This window comes from Cyanistes caeruleus, chromosome 6 (assembly GCF_971803275.1).
Source record: "Cyanistes caeruleus chromosome 6, bCyaCae1.hap1.1, whole genome shotgun sequence".
NCBI lineage: Eukaryota > Metazoa > Chordata > Aves > Passeriformes > Paridae > Cyanistes > Cyanistes caeruleus.
In genome coordinates, this window is record NC_141706.1 from 12,243,515 (window position 1) to 12,269,634 (window position 26,120).

The 26,120-nt window shown below is 38.7% G+C and overlaps 1 protein-coding gene and 1 long non-coding RNA gene across 10 annotated transcripts in view; one reads left to right on the plus strand and one right to left on the minus strand.

The window, feature by feature from the left end:
* Nucleotides 1-2,130: 2,130 nt before the first annotated feature.
* Nucleotides 2,131-14,327, minus strand: LOC147652448 (uncharacterized). The gene is made up of 3 exons (XR_015288353.1): nucleotides 14,295-14,327; nucleotides 13,051-13,112; nucleotides 2,131-2,257 (listed from the first exon to the last, which is right to left on the minus strand). It is a non-coding gene; the product is annotated as an uncharacterized LOC147652448 (long non-coding RNA).
* A 332-nt stretch (nucleotides 14,328-14,659) lies between these two features.
* GAS2 (growth arrest specific 2) overlaps nucleotides 14,660-26,120 on the plus strand; it is a 100,843-nt gene continuing 89,382 nt past the window's right edge. Inside the window, exons 1-2 of one of the 9 annotated variants that reach the window (XM_023928824.2) lie at nucleotides 14,660-14,972; nucleotides 24,718-24,879. In XM_023928824.2, coding sequence (XP_023784592.1) covers nucleotides 24,738-24,879 — 142 coding nt within the window. In that variant the 5' untranslated portion in view covers nucleotides 14,660-14,972; nucleotides 24,718-24,737. Of the gene's footprint in view, nucleotides 15,205-15,319; nucleotides 15,599-17,609; nucleotides 17,654-24,717; nucleotides 24,880-26,120 lie in introns of those variants that run through there. The other 8 variants (XM_086894149.1, XM_086894150.1, XM_023928823.2 and 5 more) reach the window with 8 other exon arrangements.

Here is a 26,120-nt window from a genome sequence, read left to right on the forward strand (position 1 = left end):
TTCAATGGAATCCATCCCATTGTTTCTGTTATCTCTCAGTGATAGTTTCATCCTATCATCGGACCCACAGCTTGTTTGTAAAGACAAACCTGTCATTCCTCTTAATCAATCCTCTTTTAATTTTTTAATAATTGTCTTTACAAACTTTAGTTTTTAGTGTTTGTAGTAATTGACTTAATTTCTTGTTTCTGTCCTTTTTGTTCTTGCAATTATTGCAGTGGCATCACTCTTTGCCCTTTTGTAGCCATCTCTGGATCAGTAGGCATGGCTAGTACCTGCATCCCTTTGATCACATGTTGAATGAGTTGTACTACAAAAGGGATCATCCACGGTAAAAAGACTAGAGTTGTTAAAACACACAAAGGAAAAAAAAAAACAAAACATTTGTTTACCTCATAGGCTATCAGGTAACCATGAAAACATGTCCCATTCCCATCATTTCCATGTTTGGACAGGTACATGGGCTGACTTTCTTATTTGCTTTGTTATCTGTTTTACCACCTTTCCATTGTCATCTATTTGCAAACAGCAGTTTGAGTCCTTTAATTTGCCACAGACTTTCCCTTCTTCTGCTAATAAATAATATAGTACTATCTCATGTTAAAATAATGCATTTTTCATTTGAGTAACTGGTCAGAAGAAGGTCAAAAGCTGTAGCTGTCCAATTGATTATTATTTCAAAGACAGCTTGCAACTTAATTATCTGATTTAAATTATAAATGGGTTCTCTGGCACCTGATATTCATTCAGGTAGTCATTCATCTTTGCCCCACTTTTGGGTGTTCTCTCCAGCCAGGGATCCATCAACTGACTGCTTTTTTCATATATTTTGACTCTTGATTTCCATGAACTTGCAGTAGCAGAAAGAACAATGGTCTAATATACCCCACATAACATATCTCTGACCAGTTTGGGGGTAACCTGTGTTAAGCATATTGGCTACAAATCTAGTAATGCCCCTTTAAAGCTCAGGTCCATTGGCAAAGGGACCTTTCCAATTCGCATCATCAAAATACAGCTCACTTTCAGGGCTTAGTGGTCCCCCAACAATAGTTACTTTGCCATAAGAATCACAGTATTTGCGTTTTCAAGCTCCCACATGAGGTTTCCACTTGCAGTTACATTTCAGATAACATGCTTCTTACTTGTGGAATTGTCTCGGGGGCAGCTTAAAAATAAGAGGTCAAAAAAACAAAAAAACAAAAAAAACCCCAACCAAAACAAAAAACCTTATCTTTCCCCACTGCTTTACAGCCTTCAAAATCCTTTTGCTAACTATGGAAGGAACACTTTACCCAGCTACCATTAGTGAGCTTAACATGCGTAAGATTCTATCTGCTGAGATATCTGGAACAATCATAAGGAGGGCAGTTTGGGTTCCAACAATCTAAACCCAAAGATAAAGTATAGTCACAAATGCTTTTTCCCACATATATGCTACTTGTTCTATTTAGACAATATATGTTTCTTTCAGAAGAATGAAGCTGCCATGGACTTCTTTCTTTGTCCCAAAATCCTCTTCCATTATGGTCTTCACCCAGGCTGCTAACTCACCATTTAGACTCCACTGGGCTGGCCACCCATGGCCAGTTTTCAGATCTCCCTAGCCCTCTGCAGACCCAACAATTGCTAAGGTTAAAGGTTTTTGCTACTTCTTTTCTTAAGGTTAAAAATTTTTTTCCCACTTTTGGCCTCTACTTAACTGACAATATAAAGGTAAAATTATTAAGAGAAACATTCTAATAGTGTAATAATCTAATTTCCTAACCTAATTTTCACTTTCATGATGTCTTCTACACTACCTGTGGCAAGTGAAGGCACAGAAACAGCTTAGCATAAAGAAAGCAATGACAGCATGGATTGGCCCCCAGTGACTGGAGATTCGAGAGTAGGGTTGCCCATACAGACTATTTCAGCAGGCAGTCTGTGGGTAGGCACTCAGGGCTTCCCCCAGTGTTGACACACGGCTACTGCTCCAGTCCACTCCTGCGGAGTGTCAGTCATGGCTTCCCATCCTTCTCCTCCATCTGAGATGTCCAAATTTCTGGACCTCAGAGACCTTGATCTGAGTGTGATGGGTCCACCCGTGTTCAGCTGTCTTGACGGCGACTGTTTCTGTGGTCAGCAACACCTGGAAATGTCCACACCACTTTGCCACCAGTGGTGCTTCTTTCCACTCTTCAACTAGGACCCAGTCTCCAGGTTGGATGTTGTGAACAGTAAAGTCCAAAGGCAGGGTCTGTATCAGCTGAGCTTCCTGTTGAAGAGATTTCACAGGAGACAGTATCTGGGCCACATATTGTTTAAATATACATCACTTATCTCCACCCCTGCCCCAAGCTGAGAATTACAAGGATAAGGAATTCTAAACATCAGTTCAAAGGGAGATAGTTGATGCCTCTGGGTCTGGCCCTTATTCTTGCCAAAGCCAGTGGTAAGAGCTGTACCCATGGCATCTCAGTTTCTATCATCATCTTCAGAAGATGTTTATTTCCCCATTAATCCTTTCAACCTGGCCTGAGCTTTGGGGGTGCCAGGGGGTATGGATGTTCCATTGTATCTCTAAAGCAGTCATTACTCTTTTAAGAATTTTTCCTGTAAAATGCGTTCCCTTATCTGAGTTTATTGCTTCCACCATCCCATATCTTGGAATTATTTGTTCCAAAAATACTTTAATAACTGACCTTGTAGTTGTGGTTCAATTTCCAGCCGTGAAGTGGCTGGAAATGCTTCTGGCCACCACTGACATACTATTACCAAAAGATATTTAAATAAAATATTTAAATCACTTGAGGCATCTCAGTAAAATCTACCTGGCATCTCTGGAAGGGACATACAGCCCAAAACCTCTCTCCCCTGGCAAGTTTCTTTGTAACTCTGTTATTTGTTTTAGCACAAATTAAAGAACTGTCAGTAGCTCTCTTTGCCAGAGTAAAAAGAACCACAGCAGCATACATTTTGAGGAAGGCTTCTGCTATCCCTCAGGAGCCCAATGACTTCCTTCATGAAATTATTTTAACAACTGTAAGGCTAGAGCTTTTGGTATGCACTGCTTTCCATCCTTTGTAAACCAATTATCCCCTCTTTTCTCTGCCCCACTCTTTTTAATTATCTCAAGTTCTTCTGGTGGAAAAGATAGCCTCTCTGGCAAGGGGGCCATTATTGGGAGCAAGAGAAGTATCTTAGAGATTTCTGGTGATAATGGTGCTTTCAGAGCTTCTTCATCAGCTAGTTGGTTTCTTACTGCCTCTTTTGAGCACCCTGCCTGGTGCCCCTTGATATGTATTATTGCTATCTTTTTTGGTAAATTCACCACCTCCAATAGGCGGGAGATTAAGTTCTCATGAGACAACATTTTTCTTCTGCAGGTTAATAAACTTCTTTCTTCCCATAGTTTCTCAAATGCATGTATCACCCCATATGCATATTTAGAAACAGTAAAAACATTCACTGTCTTGTCTTGATATAATTCACAGGCACAAGAGCATACAGCATAATTCACAAGAGCATACAGCTCTGCTGTCTGAGCTAACCAGGTGTGTGGTAACCTTCCCCCTTCCTTTAATTGCTTTCTATTCACGACAGAGTATCCTTTAAATCACTTTCCTTCTATCACCCTTGAAGACCCATCAATGAACACATTTTCTCGCTCAGGCCATGGAATGTCTCATAGATCTTCCCTTGCCCGAGTCTGGAGATCTATTACCTGAATGCAGTCTTGGGATTCGCCCTGGTCCCCTCTTCAGGGCTGTTCAAACAGGAGCCTCTGTTAAACCCTTCCCCTCTTTTAAATTCTAAATCCTCCTGTTTTATTAAACAAGATTCATACTGTAATAACCGAGCACTGGTCATCCACTTAGAGGCTCTCTCAGTTAACAAAGCTTTAATCTGATGTGAAACTTTAACAGTCAGATACCCTCCCCTTATCAGCTTTTGGGCCTCAGCCACGATCAGTGCTGTGGCTGCACAGTTCTGCAGACAATGGGGCCAGCCTCTGGCTACTAGGTCTAACATTTTAGAAAAGTAGGCAACAGGCTTCTGCATGCTCTTGCACCAAAATTCCTTTAGTATGACCCTGTTTAACATCCACATACAGTTCAAATTCTTTTTCTGTGTCTGGAAAAGCTAGGACTGGGGAATTAACCAATTTGTCTTTTAATTTTTTAAAGCTTTGCTTTCCTTCTGGTGTCCATACCAAAATATTAGGACTGTCTTTTGCTAAAAGGACATATAAAGGTCTGGCCACAACAGAAAAGTCCTTTTTCCATACTCTGCAGTATCCCACCAACCCTAAAAACTGCTGTAACTCATTTTTTGTTTGGGGTAATGGTACTTGTAAAATCCCTTCTCTTCTTTCTGGATCAATACACCGTAACCCTCCAGTCAAAATATGTCCCAAATATTTGACTTTTTTCTCTACCAACTGCGCATTCTTTTTGGACACTCTTAGTCCTTTTCTAGCAAGAAAAGTAAGCAATTTTACAGTAGCTTTTACAACCATCTCCTCCTGTTCTCCTTGAGAGGGATTACAGGGATTTGTCTTTACAAACAAGCTGTGGGTCTGATGATAAGATGAAACTATCACTGAGAGATAACAGAAACAATGGGATGGATTCCATTGAAGGATGAAAGAGTCACTGAGGAAGCACCACGAATTCCACAAAATTTAAGAATTAGAAGGGATTATGCATGATGGTGGGGGTGGGGTGGGGGGGTGGTATCCCAGGTATCAGGTGTTCCAGGAAGTCTGTACCTCTCAAGTACCTCAGCCTATGGGGAAAGAGAGAAGGGGACATACAGCCGGGAATTAGGATAAAAGGGACGCTGCACCCTTCAAACATTTGAGAGACCCCAGGGGAATGTCCCATGGCCTCTCCCTTTATTCAAATAAAGTAAAAGGACTCCTCTGTCTCCTTTTTGGACATAAACATCTGGTGTTTGTAGATTAATTTTCCTGACATCCTGATAAAAGCAAATCATCCACATACTGCAACAACTTAACTCCTGAGGGTGGAGTAAACTCTCTTAATATTTTCTCCAAAACTTGTCCAAACAAAACAGGTGACTCCTGTGAGGGAGGACTGTCCAAGTCAATTGCTGCTTATTACCTCTTTCCTCTTGTTCCCACTCAAAGCCAAAATACTTTTTACTATCTTCTGTAATCAGACACCCCCAGAAAGCATATTTGAAATCCAGTACTGAATAATACTGGTGTGAAGAAGAGACCTCGTTCAGGATTGTATAGGGATCTGGAACTGTGGGGTACACTGATCTGACAATTTTATTTATTATTCTTAAATCTTGCACCATTCTGTAGGTTCCATCTAGTTTCTTAACTGGCAGGATAGGAGTGTTATAGGGACTCAGTGATAGGCTGTAACCCCTTCTTTCCCTCCCTTGAAAGAGGGTATTGCTTTTTTCAGACACCACTTGTCCTGGTTGCTTCAAAGTAATTTGGAGAGGCTCTATGTCCAATTTTCCGTATTTCCCTGGGTCTGCCCACACTTCTGGATCTATTTCAGCATAGGATTTCTTGGACATTTTAGACAAAGATATCACAGTGCTGGACTCGGTATCATTTTTTACAATATTAATTTGCATTCCCACTTTTGCCATCAAATCCCTTCCCAGTAAATTACAATCACAATTAGGAACAAACAGGAATTCATGCATTTCAAACCTGTCCCCCACATCTATTAACAGCGGTTGAATAAAATGCACTCACTCATTATTCCTGCTTACTCCTTGAATAAGCAATGATCTTTTTGACAGTCTACCCCCTTTAGGTATAAAATTCAAGGTGGATCGAGAGGCACCTGTGTCTACCAGAAAACACACCTCCTCTTGATCCGGACTCACCCTAAAAGTTATCAAGGGCTCCCAAGTGGTGGGTCTTTGGTATAAGGGAAGCCACTGACAACCCTAACAACAGCAAGTGATAACCAGAGCCAGGATTATTCCCAAACCACCTTATTTCCCTTCTCTATTAGCATTTTACCTGATACATGTCTTGCAGAATAAGGAAGACAGAAAGGAAATATGTGCAGGGTGCTTCTATAAATCAACTTAGTAAACCAAGGCTATCTTTATACAATTTTTGGTGTCCACTGGCATCAGACTACTTTATTAAATTATGTTTTATGAATGTCTATTTTGCAGATGGGAAAACTAAAATAGAAAGTGATTTAGCAAAACTCATAGAACACATACATTTGCAGAGCTGGGAAAAGGAACCGAATCCCCCAACCCCACACGACAGGAATAACTTATTGTCATGGAGTTACTTTACCTTTAAGGGAGTTGGAGTTGCTGGGAAGTGCTTGGAGTCTTTTCTCCTGACCAATTATCGGTCATTGCTGAGAATTGACAGCAGTTTAGGCCATTGAAAAGTAAGATCAACTTGTGAACCCTACCTTAAAATGTAAAAGCAGAGCTCTCTGGGTTCTCTTTGTTTTCTGGCTGTGAAGGGTGGCAGAGCTCCAGGCCTCCCGTTCCCTGCCCAGGCCATGCGGCCGGGCGGGGATGGAGTTGGGCCTGCCCCGTCTCCCGGCCGGGAGATGGGGGGGCCTGGGGAAGGTTTTCCCCGGGCCGGGCTGAGCCGATCTCTGGCTCGGCTGCAGGTTTTGCTGTAACTACATTCACAAGAAACTGCCGAGTGAAGAAGGAGAGAGGCCCTGGACTTGCAGCGGGCTGGAGCAGCAACTACACTCTCTAGAGCAGCTATGAAGAACTTTCCATCGCAGACGGCTCCAGCTCCTGTTCAGCAGAGATCACCGAACCATCTACAAAAAGCCTGGGCAAGATTTTAACTCTTTCATTACACAGATGAGACTTGCAGATTAATCTTTTTATCCAGAGAGAGAAAAAGAGAGTGATCAACATGAAAAGAGACTTTATAAGCTACCAGTGACAGGAAAGAAAAGAAGCTTCAGGAAAGGTAGAGAATTAAGAAGATGCTTTAATTAAGCTGAAATATCTTTCTGTTGAAACTATGGAGATGGACAATGAAGTCCTGAAAAGAACTCCTTTAATTCATGATACAGGATCTAGAGAGGAATAGTGTTCAAAGTGTAAATTTGAGTAAAGAGTAATTATGGTATAGTGAAGTGCTGGGAGATTTGAAGCCTTGAGAGGCAATGAGAAAACTGTTGGGAGATTTGAAGCCTTGAGAGGCAATGAGAAAACTGTTTTCTGGTGAAGCTCACAGAAACAGATGAAGAAGACTTTTTTTGCCTTTGAATAACTTATCCTTAAAAATGCTATCTCTAGACTCATGGCCCATACACACTTCAGAGTGATGTGAAAATGGGAGGAGTAAACTCTAATACTAGCAGCTCTGAGCAGCTAACATTAGGGCAATAGAAAACTATAACAAAAATAGTTTTCTTGTGAGAAACTCCATAAATTAACAGGAAGAAACTTCTGTTTCTCTACAAAGACTGGTGAAAAGACTGTAGCAAGAATTGGGACTGTTTTAACCATTAAAGTTCCAGAGTTTTTGTCTCTGTTGTCATGTGAACAAGGAAATAGTGGGTAGATAGGGGATGGAAAGGTTTTTCTGGAAGTTTATTCTGGTGTTCTTATTATTGTAGTTTGTCAATAAACTTCCTTTTTTTCCCGTTTAAGTTGTATGCCTGTTTTGCTCTTGTTCTAATCCATATCTCACAGCAAAAAATAAGTAATTTTCTTAATTATTAGTTTAAAACCACGACACTTATTAAATGAGCTGGCATTCACCCTGTTTCACTTGGCAAAGTAGTATGGTGCAGAGGGAATGGTATACTTTCCATTAGGAATGCTTTGATGATCACACTGTAATATAAGAATGAAAAGGAATGCTGGACGTGAAGCATTCCTTAAGGTATAATATTGTCTGTTTGAACTGTGAGTTGGAAAAAAAGTCCTGGAAAAAAATAGCAGTAGAGGTTGTATCTCAACAATAGCTTCTGAGGAAACTTAATCTGGAGTGTTGATGGAGAAAGTAGAGGGTTAAGTGATAAATGCTGAACAGCTGTGCCACAAGCACCAGGAAAAAGATTGGGAGAGCTGTGAAGGCAGTGTGGGAAGAAACTCAGACTTGCAGAAACCTAAATGTGGCCCTAATTTTCACCTGTGAGGACCATCCTGTCTCTCTTCCTTTGCATAGCTATCCAGGCAATGAATTTTTAATTTCCTTGTTACAAAGGCAGGTTTATAAGAAATTACATGTTTTGTGACTCTGCGTCACTTTGAATGGGGTAGAATTTTTAGCTCACAGATGAAGCAATAAATAGAGAAATAAATATAATAGAGCAATAAATAGAAAAAATGAGAAAAAATAAAACTGAACTTGTGAGAGAGCCAAAGTTATCAAAGTCTTCTGAATTACCGGGCTTTGATATGGAAACAGCGTCCTAAATTGGACGGCAGAAGTTGTTCCAGTGACTAGGGTAGTGTAGTTTGATGAAATTGTTTTCATTAGGTAGTTAGTAGGGAAAGAAAGACAAGTTTGTCTCACATAAAATACCACAGTATGCCACATATTTGCTTTGGAATTGACCTTAGCATTTTCATCTAGTGGTATCTGATCAGTACCTCCCTTACTGAAATACATTTTTCCCCATTCAGTAAAATATTACAATTGTGTCTCTGACAAGTATAGACTGAAGTGGTCTGGGAAAATATCAGTGTGGTTATAATGAAGCTAGGAAGACTTTGAATTGAGTCCATATACTTCTCTGTAGGAAGAGATTTAAAACTATGTCTAAAGTTATCTGCAGTTCTCTCAGATTTGGAATAACTGCTGATAATTTTGCTCTTAAGAACTAGGCTCAAAAAAAGCCTCATCTGATTTTTTTTAATGGGAGTTTCACTGTAAGGGATAGAATTGGGACCTGGTTTACTATAAACAAAACTCAACAAACTATTTTCATACAAAGCCCAGTAACAAAGGGAATAACTTAAAGGGAAGGAAAACTGAAGCAATGAATCTTAATGATTGAAGGGAAACCTAGATCTGTGTCAAGAGAAGGAAGACATCCAAAGCAAAAAAAAAAAAGGAAGGCAAGAATTTGACAGGCCATGGGGGAAGTGGGTGGGCAGGCATTATTACTCTGTTAGAACATTTTCTGTTTAAAATAATTTTTGAGTTCTTGAAAAACTGATTGGTCTTCTGCTATTCTTGGTCTGGAAATTTTGCAAGTTTCAAGAAACTGCAATGTGTGCATCAGAACTCTTTATAAATTGCCTCCCAAACAGAGCATTCATATATTAATTACTACAAAAATTATTTTATGTATTTTGATTCAGCTACTATAAAAGAAGAAGCTGATAAAATTAATCTGAAACATTTACAAGAAGACAATGTGGCAGTGATAGCTGTTTAGATCCTCTTTTTCTCACTGCTTTTCTTGTGCTGTAAGCAGTTAAAATCTGGTACTTCTATGTGACCTCAAATAGCACACTATTTTAATGATTTGTCCATTCCAAGTAGAGACCAACCAAAAAATCTAGGCCTCTACTAAAATACAAGGAACAGGAACAGAGATCATCACTTTGCATTTGGACTCATTCTGACAGATATCTCAGTTAGATTAATTTGCTATATATCTCAATCACTTTCAATTGCTACATTGTCTTGTGAGGAAGCTTGTGTAGTATGAGCTAGTTAGAAAAGTTTAGAGTTCTATATGTGACGGTATCATTGATTTCACTCCAAGAAGGAAGAAAGGTGTTATGAGGCCTATCTAATATACATTTGGATTCAAATTATATTTATCAATGTAGTGAGGTTTTAGGAAACAATATGTAGGAAAAAAATTTATAATAACTGTCTGCTCCATTTATGTTTCATGCATTGTTTGTTTAAGGACAGATTATTGTGCTTTGTCAAACAGAATATATTTGGCCTGGTAATTATTGTGTAGTTGTGCATATCAACTGCATGTTCTGTATCCATGGATAAACAGATACGACACTCAGCCAAATAATACCATTCTATATAAATCAGAATTGTGAGCACTTATTCTATAATATTCATCCCAGTAATGCACATACTATAGACCTGGATCTTGTGAGAAGTTTATGTATGCTGATACACAGTACATCAATCACAGCATCTCTGTGATGATAGAAATCTGTATTATTTTAGTCAAATTTCATAAAGATATTTTCCATGACACTAATGAAGATTATTCCAAAAGATTAGAAGTAGGTATGTTTTAGTAAATATGATGCAGTAGAAACAGTTAACTTGTATTAGGACTCATAATGATGAAAATTGGCTTCTCTTAGATTACAATACTCAGTCTCATGTTTAAGACTAAAACCAAAGTTTCATGAAAATTGTAATTATTTTTAGTTATATATCATTATAAGGATAGAAAGTACCGTTCTTGCATACTAAGTTTACAAGATGGAAGGACAAAACATTTTATGGTAAAGGAGTTGTTTGAAGTTTATTCATAGACCTTTAACATGAATGTTCCACTGCAAGTTTGATAAAAGTTCAGTTGACTGTGAAGGCACTGTGTATGTTGAAAGGAATTATAAGAGGATGGAATTAAATTACAAAAATAGTAAATATAGAAAATAGTAAATGATGCATAACTGAAACAATTTAAAATTCTATCAATTTAATTTTTTCCACTATTCTTAAAATTGCTATGCAAAGGACAAATTTTAACTGAGATTTATACATTATATTCCAACTGTTTTAGAAAAGAAATTAAAATAAGGTGTATCTGACACCAGTTAGTGCAGTCTATTTCAGCAAGTTCCATAACATATATATTTATTGATCTCAGGCCTGCAAAGCTATTGACAACTCTCCTTTTATTAAAACTCAAGGAAGACATGGAAATTTTTGGCAAAATAAGTACTATAACATTGGGGCAATACTGGATGATTTATGAAACACATTCTGCACTCATTGTAGCTGCTCATATTCTAACAAACGGATTCAAGTATCAGCAATTTTTAGTCACCTTTAACTCTGTTTTTTGAATTTTAACTTCTGTGGCATGTACTGAAAAAAAAAACCAAAGCAAATCTATTTCTGCACTGCGAACTTATTTATTTTCAGTTAATTATAGTTATATAATATATATATTTATATATAATTATATATAATTATATTGTCCCTTTAATGGCAAAAAGTAAGAAAGTCAGCAGGTTCAACTGAATATACACTTTACAGAGCATTTCTGCTACTCAACTCCATTGTTCTATCCCATCTCTTTTCTCTCAGTTGACCAACATATGTCCTCTTTAATGTATATGCTTTAGGAATTGATACAGAATTGGGCTGCCAGTCATTAATTTCAATGTATCTGTTATATTTGATGGATTTTTTTTCTGGTCAGTTGTGACACTAATTATATATGGAAGAAGGAGTGTCTGGGAAATTTGGAAAATTATCAGGAAAGTGGGATCAACAGATATGACAAGAGATTCCTGTATCTCTGCCTGCTGAGTGCCATCCTCCACTCTACATTGTCTTTCTCTTGGTCTCTTTTCCTCTTCCCATTCAGTGACTGCTGCTTCAGCTCCCTGGGCATTGAGAAACCTTTGATCTAGGTAGATTTTCTCTCCCATTTGTAAATTACCTGCAAGGTACCTTCATAAGAAAATCCTGATGTCACAGAAAAATACAGCACTCACAGGTCATCAGAGGTGGTGATTATAAGACAGTTTTTAGAAAAAGACTGAGGAATTACGCAAATAAAATGGGCCATTGTGGTCATCCTTGCTGACCTCGTGCTCCAGAATTTAATCTCCAAATATCTATGCAAGGTTTACAATGTGCAACCATTCTTTCAGAATCTTTAATCCTGAATCCTGAATTTGTCCTAAATCATAGTAAGCTTATGACATCTTTAAATAGAATTTGTTGCACCTCAGCCACATACACACATCTATTATGAGAATTAATTTTAACAATAGGAAAAGAATATTATCTAGATGACAACACACAGAAACATTTTGTTGTGATATTAATATTGTTCAGCTTTCCTACGTGCACACGTGACTTCCAAATATGCTGTACCTTCCTTAGTCACATTAAGTCCTCCCTCTTCTCCTCCTTTCCTTTGTCTGTCTTCAAATCATTGTTTATTCATGTACCCATTCATCCTCTTATTTATTTGGAAGTAGACTGTCAAAAATATCAGAACACGTGGAGGTTGAAAGTATGAGGACCTATGATTGATTATGTGGAGGACTAATGACAACAATAGCATTTCATTAGTAAAGTTTTGTTTATTTCCTCTGCACAGATAAGCAAGGCTGTTATTGAAATAACCTCATGTAGAAAATGTCTTTCTGTTGGGGCACCAAAGTTACTGTGTCAAATTGGAAAGCCAAATTCTAATGCTAATGGGTGGAAGAAGTGTGAATCTCAGTTTGTTCAGAATTGTGATGCTGCTACTGAAACTTACATAGCATTCATATAATGGACACTTCAGATGCATACTTGGCACTGTGTTTCCATCCCTCTTGCTTGAGTAAGATTTGATCTGTCAGGTTTTTTTTTCTTAACTCTTGTACTGGATGTTACATATTGCTTGTCTACTATCAATCCTCAATAGAGAAAGATACATAGATAAAGTATCTATGAATACTCTCATGTTATTAGATTTTCCTTTGGTACACACTGACCATATAAAGGAGCACACAACCAACTTCAAAATCTTACAACTGCTTTTCTCGTCCTTCCCACTGGTACCTATGCAAATGCTCACACAAGATTTATTGCACGGCCTCTGGAAAAGCCTCAGCTTAACTCCCTGTGCAGAACTGCTCCTAAAATGATTACAAATCTTGTAACTTCAAGAGAACATGAACCATGAGGAGCTTCTAATCAAGATGTAACTGTTGCTTAGGGGAATGTTTTTCAACTTCTCTAGAAATTGGCAAGGACTTTTAAGTATAAGGGACATATTTTTATATTGAGTTGACATAAATTGGATTTAAATTGTTGCTCATTATTAAGTAACAAATAAAATCTTTCTCAAGGTCAGGTAAAAAATGGTAAGATCACAAATAATCAAGTGCATGCACAAATCAACTCACCATCGGTTCCAACCCAGTGCATTTTTAGGATGTATTTTTAGGGCTTTTTTCCTTTTTTTTTTCTGAGAAAAAAAATTGGTTGAGTAAATGAAAACAGTCATGCCCAGGGGCCTTAAAATTTTGCTAACTGGATCAAAACTAGAAGGTAATTTAATTCCATGCTGTTATATAGCACATGGCTAGAGCTCATCATACTTAACTATATCAGCACGCTGATGAAATGCTCTCATTTAAGTAGCACACATCACAGCAGTTAATTGTCCATCAAAAAGCATAATAATAGTATAGGAATATAATAAACAACAAGAGTGCATTTGATTGGCCAGGAATAAATATCTGCTATTCAGAGAACAGGAATTTGCTCATAGTGCAATTTTTGAGAAATAGTCCAGCATTAGTTACACAAATCAAGTTTTCCCAGCAGATCAGTGCACAAAGAAATTAATGTAAATAAAAAATAAGGGTCAGTTTGATAAGTGTTTCAGCAATCAAGTTAAAACAATTCTTTCAGTATAATTATACATAATGTGTTTTGGCTAGAACAATTTAATTAAGTGACTCTACACTGAAAGAGAAAAATAAGTGCACTGGAACTTCTAGAACACTTATTGAAAGTGGCAGCATGATACTATTAGGAAACTCAACAAGACAATCTACATTCATGTATTAAGAGAAGCAGAAGTCTGAACATCTGTTTCCTGCTATTGAATTCAAGAAAGGGTCTTTGCTGTGCTGGGAAGAAGAGAACAAACAGTGCATTTGTCTGATGACATACCTGTCACATTTAGCAAAATGTTGAAGTATCACAAAAATGACATAAGATGAGAATGAAATATCTAAAATAACTGTGTGCTAAAAGTTAGACTGGCAAATGAAGCACAGATAACAAGAATAACCCAAACCTCTACCCATCACTCTTTAAACTGTCTAATATGAATGATCAATTTATGAACAGCAGACTTTTTTATTCAAGATGTACCATGTGGCATGAAATGGTTTTGGAGAAATATGCAATTAATAAAGTTCCACAAAATAGTTCTTTAGCCAGAAAAAAAAAAAAAAGTGACAATTACAAGATGTGTCTGTAAGTGTTAAAAAATTCCAGAGATAATAGTCAAACTAAAGAAAAAACAGAGTTTTATCTTGGATGTGACATTTTTTCTTCTTTTCTTTCCATTTCCACAACCACGAGTCTTGGAAAGGGAACAATAATAAAAGAGAAATAGAATCAAGAATCAACTCACTCCCAAGGGCTGTAATAGAATATCTCAGCATTTCAAGGGTAAATTCATGTGAACTTCGTTTGCCGTCCCTCTGAAAAAAACCTAAGTATTAAACTTCCGTTCAATCAATGCGGACTGCTGAAAGATAGGAAATCGGTGTCAGAGAAAGAAAGAAAAAAATAAATAAAAAGGAGGGAGGGGGAGAGTGTATAAAAACCCCAAACAAAGACAAGGAAACAAACAAACAACCAACCCCAAACAACACCAGAAATACAAAAAAAAAACAAAACAAAAAAACAAAACAAAACAAAAAAAAAACCCCAAACAAACCAAAAAACCCAACCATAACCTTTGGGTTTCCGAAGGACAGCTGAGCGGACAGAAGTATGAGAAGAGGCAGCGCGGCCGCTCAGCTGCACTTGGAGGGGACAGCGGCGGTTGCTGGGGGCGAGAGGGCAGGGTGTGCGGCCTTGGAGGCGGCGCCGGGAGCCCTGCCTGACTGCCCGGGCCAAGGTGGGAGCCCTGCCTGTTTCTCCCGAGTCGAGGTGGGAGCCCTGCCTTCCTGCCCGCCCCAGCCAAAGCAGGAGCCCTGCCTGCCTATTCCCCACTCCTTGCCAAGGTGGGAGCTTTGCCTGTCTGCCTTCCTGCCCGCCCTAGCCAAGGTGGGAGCCCTGCCTTCTTGCCCCCGCCCCAGCCAAGGTAGGAGCCCTGCCTGCCCCAGCAGTGGAGCTCGCTGTCGGCCTTACGGCGGAGTCAGTCACGCGGGCTCCTTTAAATTGAGGGCGTTTCATGTGTCTCGCCGGCTACTCTCGAGTTTAAAGAGAAAGGGGCCGGAGCAAAGCGGGAAGGTGATCTTTGCCCGGCGGCTCTTCGGTAGGGAGTAGGTGCTTTTGTTTCCTTCCTCCGCCCCCGTCCTAGAGAGGCCGCGGGGGTATGTCGGGGGAGCAGCAGGGCTCGGCGGTGGGCATTACACCGCACGACGGGGGTGGCTGCTGCTGCTGTCTGTTGGTGGGGTTTTGGTGTGGATTTTTTTCCTCTCGCTCTCTGAGCGTGGGTGTTTGAAAGCATGGTGGAGGCGGAATGAGAGTGTGCGTGGAGGAAGTCCGCGCGTGGTTCTCCCGGGGCTCACCGCGGTGAGGATGCGAGTTGCTAGCGGGCTGCCCTGGGCATCCTGCGGAGGGCCGGGGGCTGCGTTGGGTTTGCTTGGTCCTGCCCCCGAGGGGCAGACCTGGGAGCAGCACTTTCAGCACTCATGGCAAAGCCATTAACTCAGCCTGTCTGTGGAGGGGCCCCGAGGAGGACAAACGCATCGGAATCCGCGGCGGGTGAGAGCGGGGCGGGCAAGAAGGGACGGGGGGTGGCTCTTACTGTGCACTCAACCCTGGCCCCAACCTCTGGTTTATCTTTGTGGCTTTTCTAGACAGCCCTGAGTTGCTGGTAGTGCGAGAGGAGGAGGGCGGGTTTGTCTGCAGCGCCCGCGGGAAATGCGAGCGTCCGCATGTGAAGCTGCGGCAGCTGCGGTGCGGGAGGCGGCCGAGCTCCGCTGGAGCGCAGGCGGCTGCGCCAAGCGCTCCCAGCTCGCCCCTCCGCTGCCCCCAGAGGCAGGAGGGCGAGACCCCTCTTGTGCCAAAAGCCGCCCTTTCAGGGCTCTTGGTTTCCTCCTCAGGCTTTAGATTCGAATCTCCGAGGACAGAGTTTCACTTTTAAGAAGGCACTGTTTCTTCACTAACGCTGTACGTGTAAGGAATGAATAGATAGCTATCTCTATCTAGGATTGCTATGTGCATCCTAATGCAATAGTGTCATCTTAACCTGCTGTCTCTGCATGCTCCTAGGGAGTTAGAGCTCCTGGGACACCGGAACGCATGCATTGCAGGCTCCCCCGTGCAGTTTCAGCATACTTCTGACATTACTTTGCAATGAAAAATGAACAAAGTATTATTGGTTTTTCATGTACATTAAGTGATGTCTTTTTTTGTTTTGTTGTGAAGTAGATGCTGTGCCAATTGTAACAGTTTTATGAGGGTTTTGTTATGTGGATTGTGATGTAATAGGAAGTTTCTAAATAGGACATTCCTAAATTCATAATGTTCAGTGCCATAGGCCATCTGATCAGGATTATACTGCCCTTGTTGGAACCATGGTCAAACCTGTATGAAGGTGGTTAAGTGCTGAAGAGTCAATACTATCCTCAAGTTCTACCTGCCACTTTTTATCCTACTGACTTATTTGGTCACTTTATTTATTTTACCTACAGTCTTATTTAAATTGGCACACTTACTATCCAAAGTACCTCTTCAACTCCACTTTACACCTCTCAGTTAAACTTAACACTAATTTTAGGACAGGATTTAGAAATGGAACATCATAAATAAAAGCAAAGCTGATGATTGAAAGTCAGCTTGTAGTACTGTCTGCATAGTGTCCTTGCAGCAAGAGACACTTCTACTCTGTAAGATGTGATATATCAGTTTAAATATGTATTTCTTTTTCTAACTGGTAGAGGTTGAAACTTCTTCTGTACTATTTTTTAATGGCTATTTTGTTTAGACAAGCAGATAAACATACAGTAAGAGCCAGGCAAAGAGGAATCAACTTCTTAGGTTTCAGACAGTGTTAGGAATCAGGCTCTGTTTCCAGAAGTTATAATTTTATGAGCAGGTACGTGTTGAATATTTCTAAAGTTTTGTTTCTGTCTGTGTGAGAAAGACTTTCTGCTTTCCTTTTGGTAAGGGAGTCATTATCAAGGCAATAAAATTCTTTCTACTAGGCATAGTCCTGGAAATGTCTAGGTTTCCAATTACTAGAACAGATTTTTAAGTGCAGTTAACTTTGTTTTGGTCTGGCCTCAAACCAAGGGCCTTACAGGTATAAAATATTTGTAAGCTCTAAACTAAGACAGCTCTCCATCTTGTGCCAGGCTCTCCATCCTCCCCTTGAAGTACTGTGCACATTTATAATGTATATTCATAATGTAAAAGACAAAAGCTTCTTGTGATTAGAACTTACTCTGTCGGAACAGATCACATTTTGATGTAAGCCATGAAAAATTCTAATTGATTAATGAGTTTCAGATGGTGGTTCCCCTTCAGTGCCCCTCCCCCTGCTCCTAACTTTCAGTATGCTCCAAGTTAATCTGGGAAAACTCCAGAAACCTTGGGCTAAATTGCTTGTGGTATAGTTTATAAGGATAATAAAATATCTAGAAAAATTAAATTTCCTTATAAAGATATGCTTGCTGCATTTGTCAGCATATGTTTTATCTGCTTGTTTATAGTAGGGAGCTAAGATTACATGTAAGGTACATGTATGATAACGACCTGCTGTTTCTTACAGAAGGGAAAGGTCCGCAAATAGCTCTTGAAGAGGAGATATGCAAGGTAGTAGCAGAATGACTTTAAAAATGATTGTGTTTGTTTTTACATATGCAAAAGGGCAAAATGAGAGTGATTACTAGTGTAGTAAACTGGAAATTGAAGGTGGTAAATATTGACTAAGTAACATCTAACAGTGAGTGGCAAGTTTGTGGTTATTTTCTTACTGTTTCTTTTAGTCCATTTTTAGGATTTCAAGAAAGGGAAGTTTCACAGTTTCATTTGGGAAAATCATTCCACTGTCTAGCAGATCTCACCATAGGGAACAGTTTCCTAACATTAAAAAATCAAAATTTATTAGTTATTTTTGTGTCTCTTTAAAGAAAGCATTCATATATCTTTTTTCCCTCTTTCTGCATATATGTGTGTGTATACACATACGTATATATATGGGAGGGGGAGGAAAAAGAAGACCAGCCTTTAGTCTGTGAACTGATGTTATACTCTCCAAATCTGAAAACTATGTCAACAGTGAGACTGGAAAACTTACTTAAGTTTTAAAATGTGAATATATTTATCCTTGGCTGTGCTATATTTATAAAACTGGCACTTGATGATGTGAAGGTGGTGATTGCAATATGAGTCCCAAATTGTGGGCAACTTCATTTCTACTTGCACAATTATGCATTTTGTTCTGCAACTTAATCTGTTTATGAATAGTGAATCTTACGCCTTTTTTGCACTCAACTTGCTGTTACAACTAGTGACTGCTTTACACAGTCCCCTTAAACTCTAGTAAAGTTTCAAAAGTTCTGTTCTTTTCCATCTGCTTGAGGTGATTAGAACTAGCAGGGAGATCCAGCAGAGACCCTTGCCAGATACATTCATGAGCTCTGTTCTGGCTTTTGATCCTCTGTCTCCTCTCCTTCCAGGTTGGCTGCTTTCCAATAGCATTACCTTCTCTCTAAGACAGCAGGAGATTGTCTGCATTTAGAGCTGATACCCCTTTGTCAAAGCCAATGTACAGTCTAGCACTCAAGTTCCAGTTCCTTCAGAGAAAAACTTGCTGATTTTGTCTAAGTTGCTGTCTGTTTCCTCTATCACTGACAGTAAAGCAGTTACACTGTTGTGTGTATGATATTTAGTTTCTTCTACAGCTGGTGCCTAATGTGCTTCTTCAGTCATATTATAACAGATCTCAGTGCACATGCTTAAAGCCTGCATATTTAATCCTAGATTTATGAAAAAGAGTCTTTGAACTCGGGACTCAAGGCAGAGTTATGCCATCTTCTTGTATCCATCTAGGTCATTGAACTGGCATATATGCAGATCTTCAGTCCTGGATAACTCTGGTTTGGCTGCCAACTGCACGGAGCCAGTCAACAAGTAGACACTGCTAGACAGTAGTGCCTGGGTGGGCCAAACCTGTGTCTATACACAGTGTCCCTGTCAAGCTGTTACGGTGCAAAGGGCACATCATGTAGGAGCTTTGCGTCAGAGGTGATTTGATTGATCACTGTAGGGAGTTATGCATTTGCTTTATGAATTTTCTTTTCTCCTCCATAGACACTTTTAACTTAGTTTTATTCTCTTGTAACTGCCTACAAAGAAAAATGCTCTTTTCACTGGATACTTCTATGCTAATTCTTAAGTCAAAAAGAGCAAGTGACTCAGCAAGACTTCTTCCTTCCTGACCTGGAAGGATTGTATGTAGGAGCAAGCTGAAAGAAATGGTTCAAGCCCCTTTTTTCTTTGAGAATTAATGCACATGTTGTAATTGGGAATCAGGTTGAAGTGACAGTGAAACTCATGCGGTACAGAGAGCACTGTGAAGCCAGCAGCTACTCAGTATAAGCTGTTATGTATATAAGCTGAAACTGTATGGGTAATTTGGAGTAAAAACTTATTGGTTTATATGATTAACTACCAGGGTGGAGCACATGTGTTTTCTTTGTATATGCATACATGCAAGCTTTTATATATTTTATATCTTTTTCCTAAACATAATATTTTTTCCTCCTTTTTATACTTGGTTGAGGAAAATTACCACAATTTTATAGTTAAGGAGGATTGTTAGAGTAGGAAAGGGAATTGAATCTGGGGATCTGAAACTGTAAGTGCTTCATTGTGCATCCAGTTTTACTGTCTAGATTAAACAGTCTTTGCCTCCTGTGTGTTTTTAGTACAGTGTATCATTCTTGATTCCTTTTTTCCTACCCATTAACCCCAACAAAAGCCAGTGGAAACACAGAAGATCACTTGTTTGATTCACATTGCTTTCACCTGATGATCACTGATAAAATTATCAGATAGTGTAATGTTTCACTGCTGGCAAAATACAAGCAGTGATCTGCAATACACAGATAAGTAAATGCACTACTGTAAAGCAAAATAAGAACTTCACTGTTCAGTAGTAGCAAGCAGAGAGAAATAGGACCTTTTAGTGTGTGGAATCTGATACACGTTTCTGGGTGTTCTGTAAACCATCCCACACTGAATTCTTCATCTAGACAATAAGGCTAAGAATTTGAGATGCCATCCTCTTATTGAGAGATGTCCAAAAAAGGGTTGTGCTACATAAATTTGAGCTGTAACAAAACAGGATGAAAAGTAGTCAAAGACTGTTCCTTGTCTATGTTCTGAAAAGTAAGGGGAAGCAGTTGCTTTAAAGCCTTTAGAGATAAGTTTTGAAAATGCTTCTGCATGTCACATCAGCCTCAACATTTTATAGAGAAGTGTAACATTCTATAAAATATCTGACATGCTCGTGTTGGCTAGTTTTAAACAGCTGTATATATGATGATTTGATGTTCATGTTAGAATGTAGTGAGATTAGGAAACCCAATATTTTTTGGCTACTTCCTTCATACTTTGTCTGCCAAAAGAAAAGAATGAAATGCTTGTTGGAGCCAAAGGCTTGCCTCAGGTGTGGTGATATATCCTTGAAAGCTGCTCTCTACCTCTGATGCAAATTAGTCCATTTCTCTGACCAAATTCTTCGCTGATAAATTGTCAATAAACTTTTCTTCAGTTCACTAAAATAAATATATTAAGACATTTTAAGGAAGAGATTTGAAGGTTTCTGAGTGATGAAACAAGGGCCTGGCCTTCACCAGAGAAAGAGTCTTCAAACAGATCTTGAAGGACCTCAGGACTCAGTTGCTGTCATTATCTCATTTTGACTTCTTCATGGATCCCAGCCAATATGTGATGAAGTACTAGTATGTATGGGCTAGTACAACTGATGAAGTAGATGAACTTTTTGCTGAAACTTGGGTACTTCAATAGTGAAGTATTGTGAAGGCTTAAGTTGAATTTAACAAGTTCAGTAGCAATCAGTGTTTGCATGAAGAATAATTCAGAGCTCAAAAGTTTCTGATGCTTGCAGTTTGATAACTTACCTTCAGTAACTTACCTGTCACAAGAGTTTGTGACAGGAGATACTCTGCTCCTTGAAAGCTGAGTTTTCATTTTTTAAGAATTATTAATTTTAAAAGTCCAAGGTAGGAGTTTTGTGGATTTTACTGACCTGTAGGGCAGTTTTTCATACAAGTAGTGGGGAAGTGAAAAATTTGGGATTTTTTTTGAAATTAAATAAAAATAAAACTTATACAGAGGTAAGGTTGGCTTGTATGTAATTATCTGTAATTCTTCAGGCTCTTCATCAGTATTAACTTTCTCATTCCCCAGTCCTCACTTTGCATGCCCACTTCAGAAGTTAGTGATACATTATTTTAATTCGGGGCTACTATTTTGAGAAGACCTAGTCCCAATATAGAGATGCATGAATCAATTTCATCTTCCAGAGACTTTTGTCACCTGTCTGCCTTTTGTTATCTTTCCAGTTTCTCTTTCTGAGAATGTGTCTTATGAAAACTGCCTTAAACTCAGAATACCCTTCTTGTCTCTTTTTTTTTCTTCTTACTACTACAGTTACTAAGAAACTGAAGCACCCTTGCATCTTCCAAAATCTTTGTTCTCCCACTTTTCTTCCCTCAATAGTTTCAGGGAAGGAATTTCTTTCCCTCAATAGTTTCTTGGGACTTTACACAGCCTGATTGCTGAGTTAGGATAGTATGAATTATAAAGACAATGCTGTATTTTAGAGACAAACTGAAATAGCATCCCTAGTCCACCAATCCTCTATTCTGCATTTCCACAGAAACAGGCCAGAAGTGTAAATAGATTACAGTGCTTCTTCCACAGGCTGATGTGGAAACCCAGACTGCTTCTATGTAGCTGTTTAAGAAGCCTTCCTTCTGTTTTGTCTTGTCTTAATGAAATGTAACTTTGAGACCATAGAATTACTTCAGCCCTACCAGTGTCAGCAGCCTGTATTGTATCTGGCTGACTGTCAGCTATATCATAATGTTGGTGATCAATTAGCCCCAGGTTCCCATAGGGCACTTCATATACACAGTCTTGTGATGGAAGTGATGGAAGTAGGGTGAAAGAAAAGGGTATTGCCTGTTGTTTTCTTCTTGATACAACCCAGCTCAGTGTGTGTGCCAATTTTTACCCTTGTAGCAGGGCAGACCCTGTGTAGGGTTTCATGATTAATATTGCTCTGTACATCTGTGAAATAAAAAATAACAATAAATTCAGAATGGAAGGGACTTCTAAGTGTCATCCAATCTAACCCCCTTCACAAAGCACAAAGTATGAACTGTGAAATTTTTCCCATTGAAGAGGTGCATGGTATTATTAGTTCCTTCAGTGAAGCAGTTCTGCTTTTTCTGTTGTATTTTTGCAGGATTTTCCTAAATATTTAGATACATACAGAGGAATAAGAACTCATTTATTTATTTATTTATTTATTTACTTACTTATATTGCATTTTACCACTATCATTGCAGAGGTAATTAAAGAGAACAAACTAATTTCAGTTCTGGCTCTCACTGTTTCAGTGGAGGTTATAGACTCCAGAAAGTGGTCAAAATTATTTGAAGGCTCTTTCTGGAAAGCAAGTGTGTGGTAGATAAAAGTTGATCTTTCCTATAATCTTTGAAGACAGCTGGTGTCAGTTACCTGTTTTACTTCTGTTTGCTTCAAATGAAGCAGTGGTTTGAAAGACTAATTTATGTGCTTCTGAATGACTTAGAGAAAATTTAAATGTATTGTCATTGAAATTTCTTAGCTGTTGGTTGCTTTTAGTCTGAATCAGTCTATTTTGAGAGTGACATTCAAGACTGATTTTTGCAGAGCTAACAGTCCAAGGCTTCTCCCTCCCCTCCTTTGCAGCCTGCCCTAAATGAACAGGTATGATTTGAGCCATAAATCCAAGCTGACCTTTTTACAAGGTCAGTTTCACAACAGAGCTGTGCATAATAGTCTGCTTTAAACTCCTCTGCTTTCAAATAAACTTTGATACATAAGGATTTTTTTTTTGTTAGAGAAATGTAAAATCTACTCATAATTCAGAAATATGTGTTTATACAAGAGAATAAATATTTTTTTATGTTTATTTTTGCTTCTCCCCAACTGAAAAAAATGGTCTAATTTTCAGTAAGAAATATATAAATATATTTGTAGTGGAAGCTGTGCCTGTCTCAAGGGCAAGCTAAACTTCAGGACTTAGGGTGAGGTACTGTCAACTAGACACAGATCTTTTTGCAAACATGGAGTTACACAGAGTAAATGCTGGAGAATTTTAATACAAGTATTAAAATATCCCAAATACCATTATATACATTTGGAAAAGTCAGTTACAGCACAATTTTATGGAAAGGCTTTTTTTTTTTTTTTTTACATTTAGTAAATATTTTCCTCTTTTGACAAAGAATTTTTTCAGTATTTTTGTTACTCAGGCCATAATGGATAGTATAAAAAATTGCTCTTTTTTTTTCTACTGTTGTTTATGAAGTCACAAGTATCTCTTACCTGGTATGAAAAGTATGCAAAGAACAGAAAGAAGGTGTTTGCAGAGTATCATAAACTGAAGCCAGTTGACATGTCTTACTACAATTGGTGTGAATCGGTCAGCTGACAATAGACAAAGATTATTCCATATGGGTCTCATATTCATTTAATGTCTGTCGAGTTCCACCTATACAGGACCTTGTGTCTGTTGGTTGGTGTAGGCTACGGCCTACCAGGCAAGGCAGTATTTCAGCTCATTGCTGCAAGTTTCTTTCAGAGAGGAAAAAATAGCTTTGATTTAGCATGCTTCTGCCACAGGTAGAAAACTAGCCCTTCAGACATAGAGCTATTGGTCCAGTGGTTCTAACAACAGGGTCTCCTACAACTGACAACACTTTATTAATCATGTGTTAAAGATTAGTTATCTTACCTGAAACTAAAATTTCAGTAAATTGTCACTGGAGCAGAGGAGAGTTTGGGAAGTGGCAAGTGTGAGTGACCAATACTAGCTGTTCTTCTGCTTTCTGAAGAAATAATGCTATTCAATCAATGTATTTGGTGCAGTTTTTTCTTTAGTAATTTTGAAGCTGTAGGGTAGACTGTTTCCATTTGCTTACAGAATTTATTAATTGTTAATAAGTTTGCTATAGGAGCGTAATTTTGTTGTTGCCATATTTTTTCCTGGGCATGATCCAAAAATCTCTGAAGTTCTCTAATTAATCTGAATGAGTATTGGGTCAAGCACGATAGTGAGTTGTTGGCTCTGTGTAAAATGCTTACTTTCATTTGACTTTAATAATTCCTTGCAGAATATTTTGTTTTGTTGGCAACATGTAGCTTGGTGATACAAATGAAATTAACATTTATTTGTATGATTTAATGACTTGCCAAAAAAATCCATTAACAAAGCAAAGTTTTAGTCATTGGTGTTTGCAACCTTGTGTTAGATCCATGACTGTTTGTCTGATATCTGATTTCTTAGACTCATAATTACTGTTGTCAGTATTGAATCACAGAATTGTTCAGGTTGGAAGGGAACTTAAAGATACCTCATTCTAGCCCCTTCCCCTGCCATGGCAGAGACACCTTCCACTACACCAGGTTGCTCAAAGACCTGTCCAACCTGGCCTTGCACGCTTCCAGAGATGGGCATTATATTCTGGATGGGATTGTCTTCTACAATTCTAAAAATGGAGTATCTGAGACTTTATTTGGTATAATGAATAACTTTTTTCTTTTTTTCTTTTTTTTTTTTTAATATAATTAAACAGGTACAACAAGCAGATAAGCAATGTGCACTGCCCTGAGCCCGAAGGCACGTGGGCCTGGCCTGTCCGACATGCATCAATATAGTCAATGGCTTGCAAGTAGACATGAGGCCAACTTGCTGCCAATGAAAGAGGATTTGGCCCTGTGGCTTACAAACCTGCTGGGTAAGGTACAATAAGATGAATTGCAGATACTGGGCAGTATGAGAACTCCTTACACTGGGAATTCAGATTTCTTTGTGTTTCAAAAATCAAGTTATGATTACATAGCTACCGCCATATAGCACAAACATTAGCAAGGTCAGAAAAGCTAATGAGAGATTTGCCTCCATTGTGTTTCTATGAGGAGCATAACTGAACATTGTACAGTCTGTATTTAGTTTTCTTTCAAATTTCCTTTTAATTTTTTTTTTTCATATGTTTTCTGTACTTACACCATTAAGCTGAATGGTTCCAATTGCTGTCTTCACCTGTGTTTTCCATTTTTATTGATAGGCCTCCTAAGGAGTACAGTGTACTGACTGTCTTGAACAGAAAGAACCATTAAATAGTTCTTCTCTGACCAAACAGTCTAGTAATTGATAACTGCTGCCCAAGGCAATGCATGCTAAGACTTATGGTAGCCTGTGCATAGTGGGATTTGACCTAGTATACCTGGGACCTGGGGATTTACTGGTTGAAGCTGTACATCTTGGTGTATGAAGACAAAGCTTGTTGTCAGAAGAGGATGCAAACAAAAACCGAGGAAAAAAATCAGGTACATACGGAAAAGAGCAAATGAGGTTGTCCCTGGCAGAAAGGAGAGGCAATACTTTGAGATGTATAAATTATTGAAGAAGGCAGAGTTTAGAAACTATGAGCCAGGAAGTAGTATGTTTGCTGTGAACACTCAGGGAAAAATGGCTCTTGTGTGATCTCTGTAGATACAGAGGATACTACCAAAGAAATAGATGACTTAAATAATACTGCATTCTAAGGGAGACATGCAAGTAATTCCTCTCATTAAATAAAGAGAAGAAAAGTATTTCAGAAGTATGTTTATATGAAACTTTAGTTGATGGGATTTTGGAGGAATATTTGGATGTGCTCTTTTAAATTTGGAGGATTTATTTAATTTTTAAAAAACTTTTCTGAAAATCTCTTCTGTTGAGACATGGGCAGTGTCTTGTCATGGCAAATGCTGTAGTTAAACCATCTCAATGATATCATACAATAACAGAGTATAACAGTATATCGATATAACAGTGTCTTTCATCAGCATATTCTATATTGCTCTATTTCCTCATTTTTAAGAGAAAGAAAAGGAAATATCACTTATGACAGATCTGGTCAATAAGCATAGTGTCAATAGAACACAGTATTTTGCAGGTAGACAATACCCAGTTTTGAGTTGAGTTATGAATCCA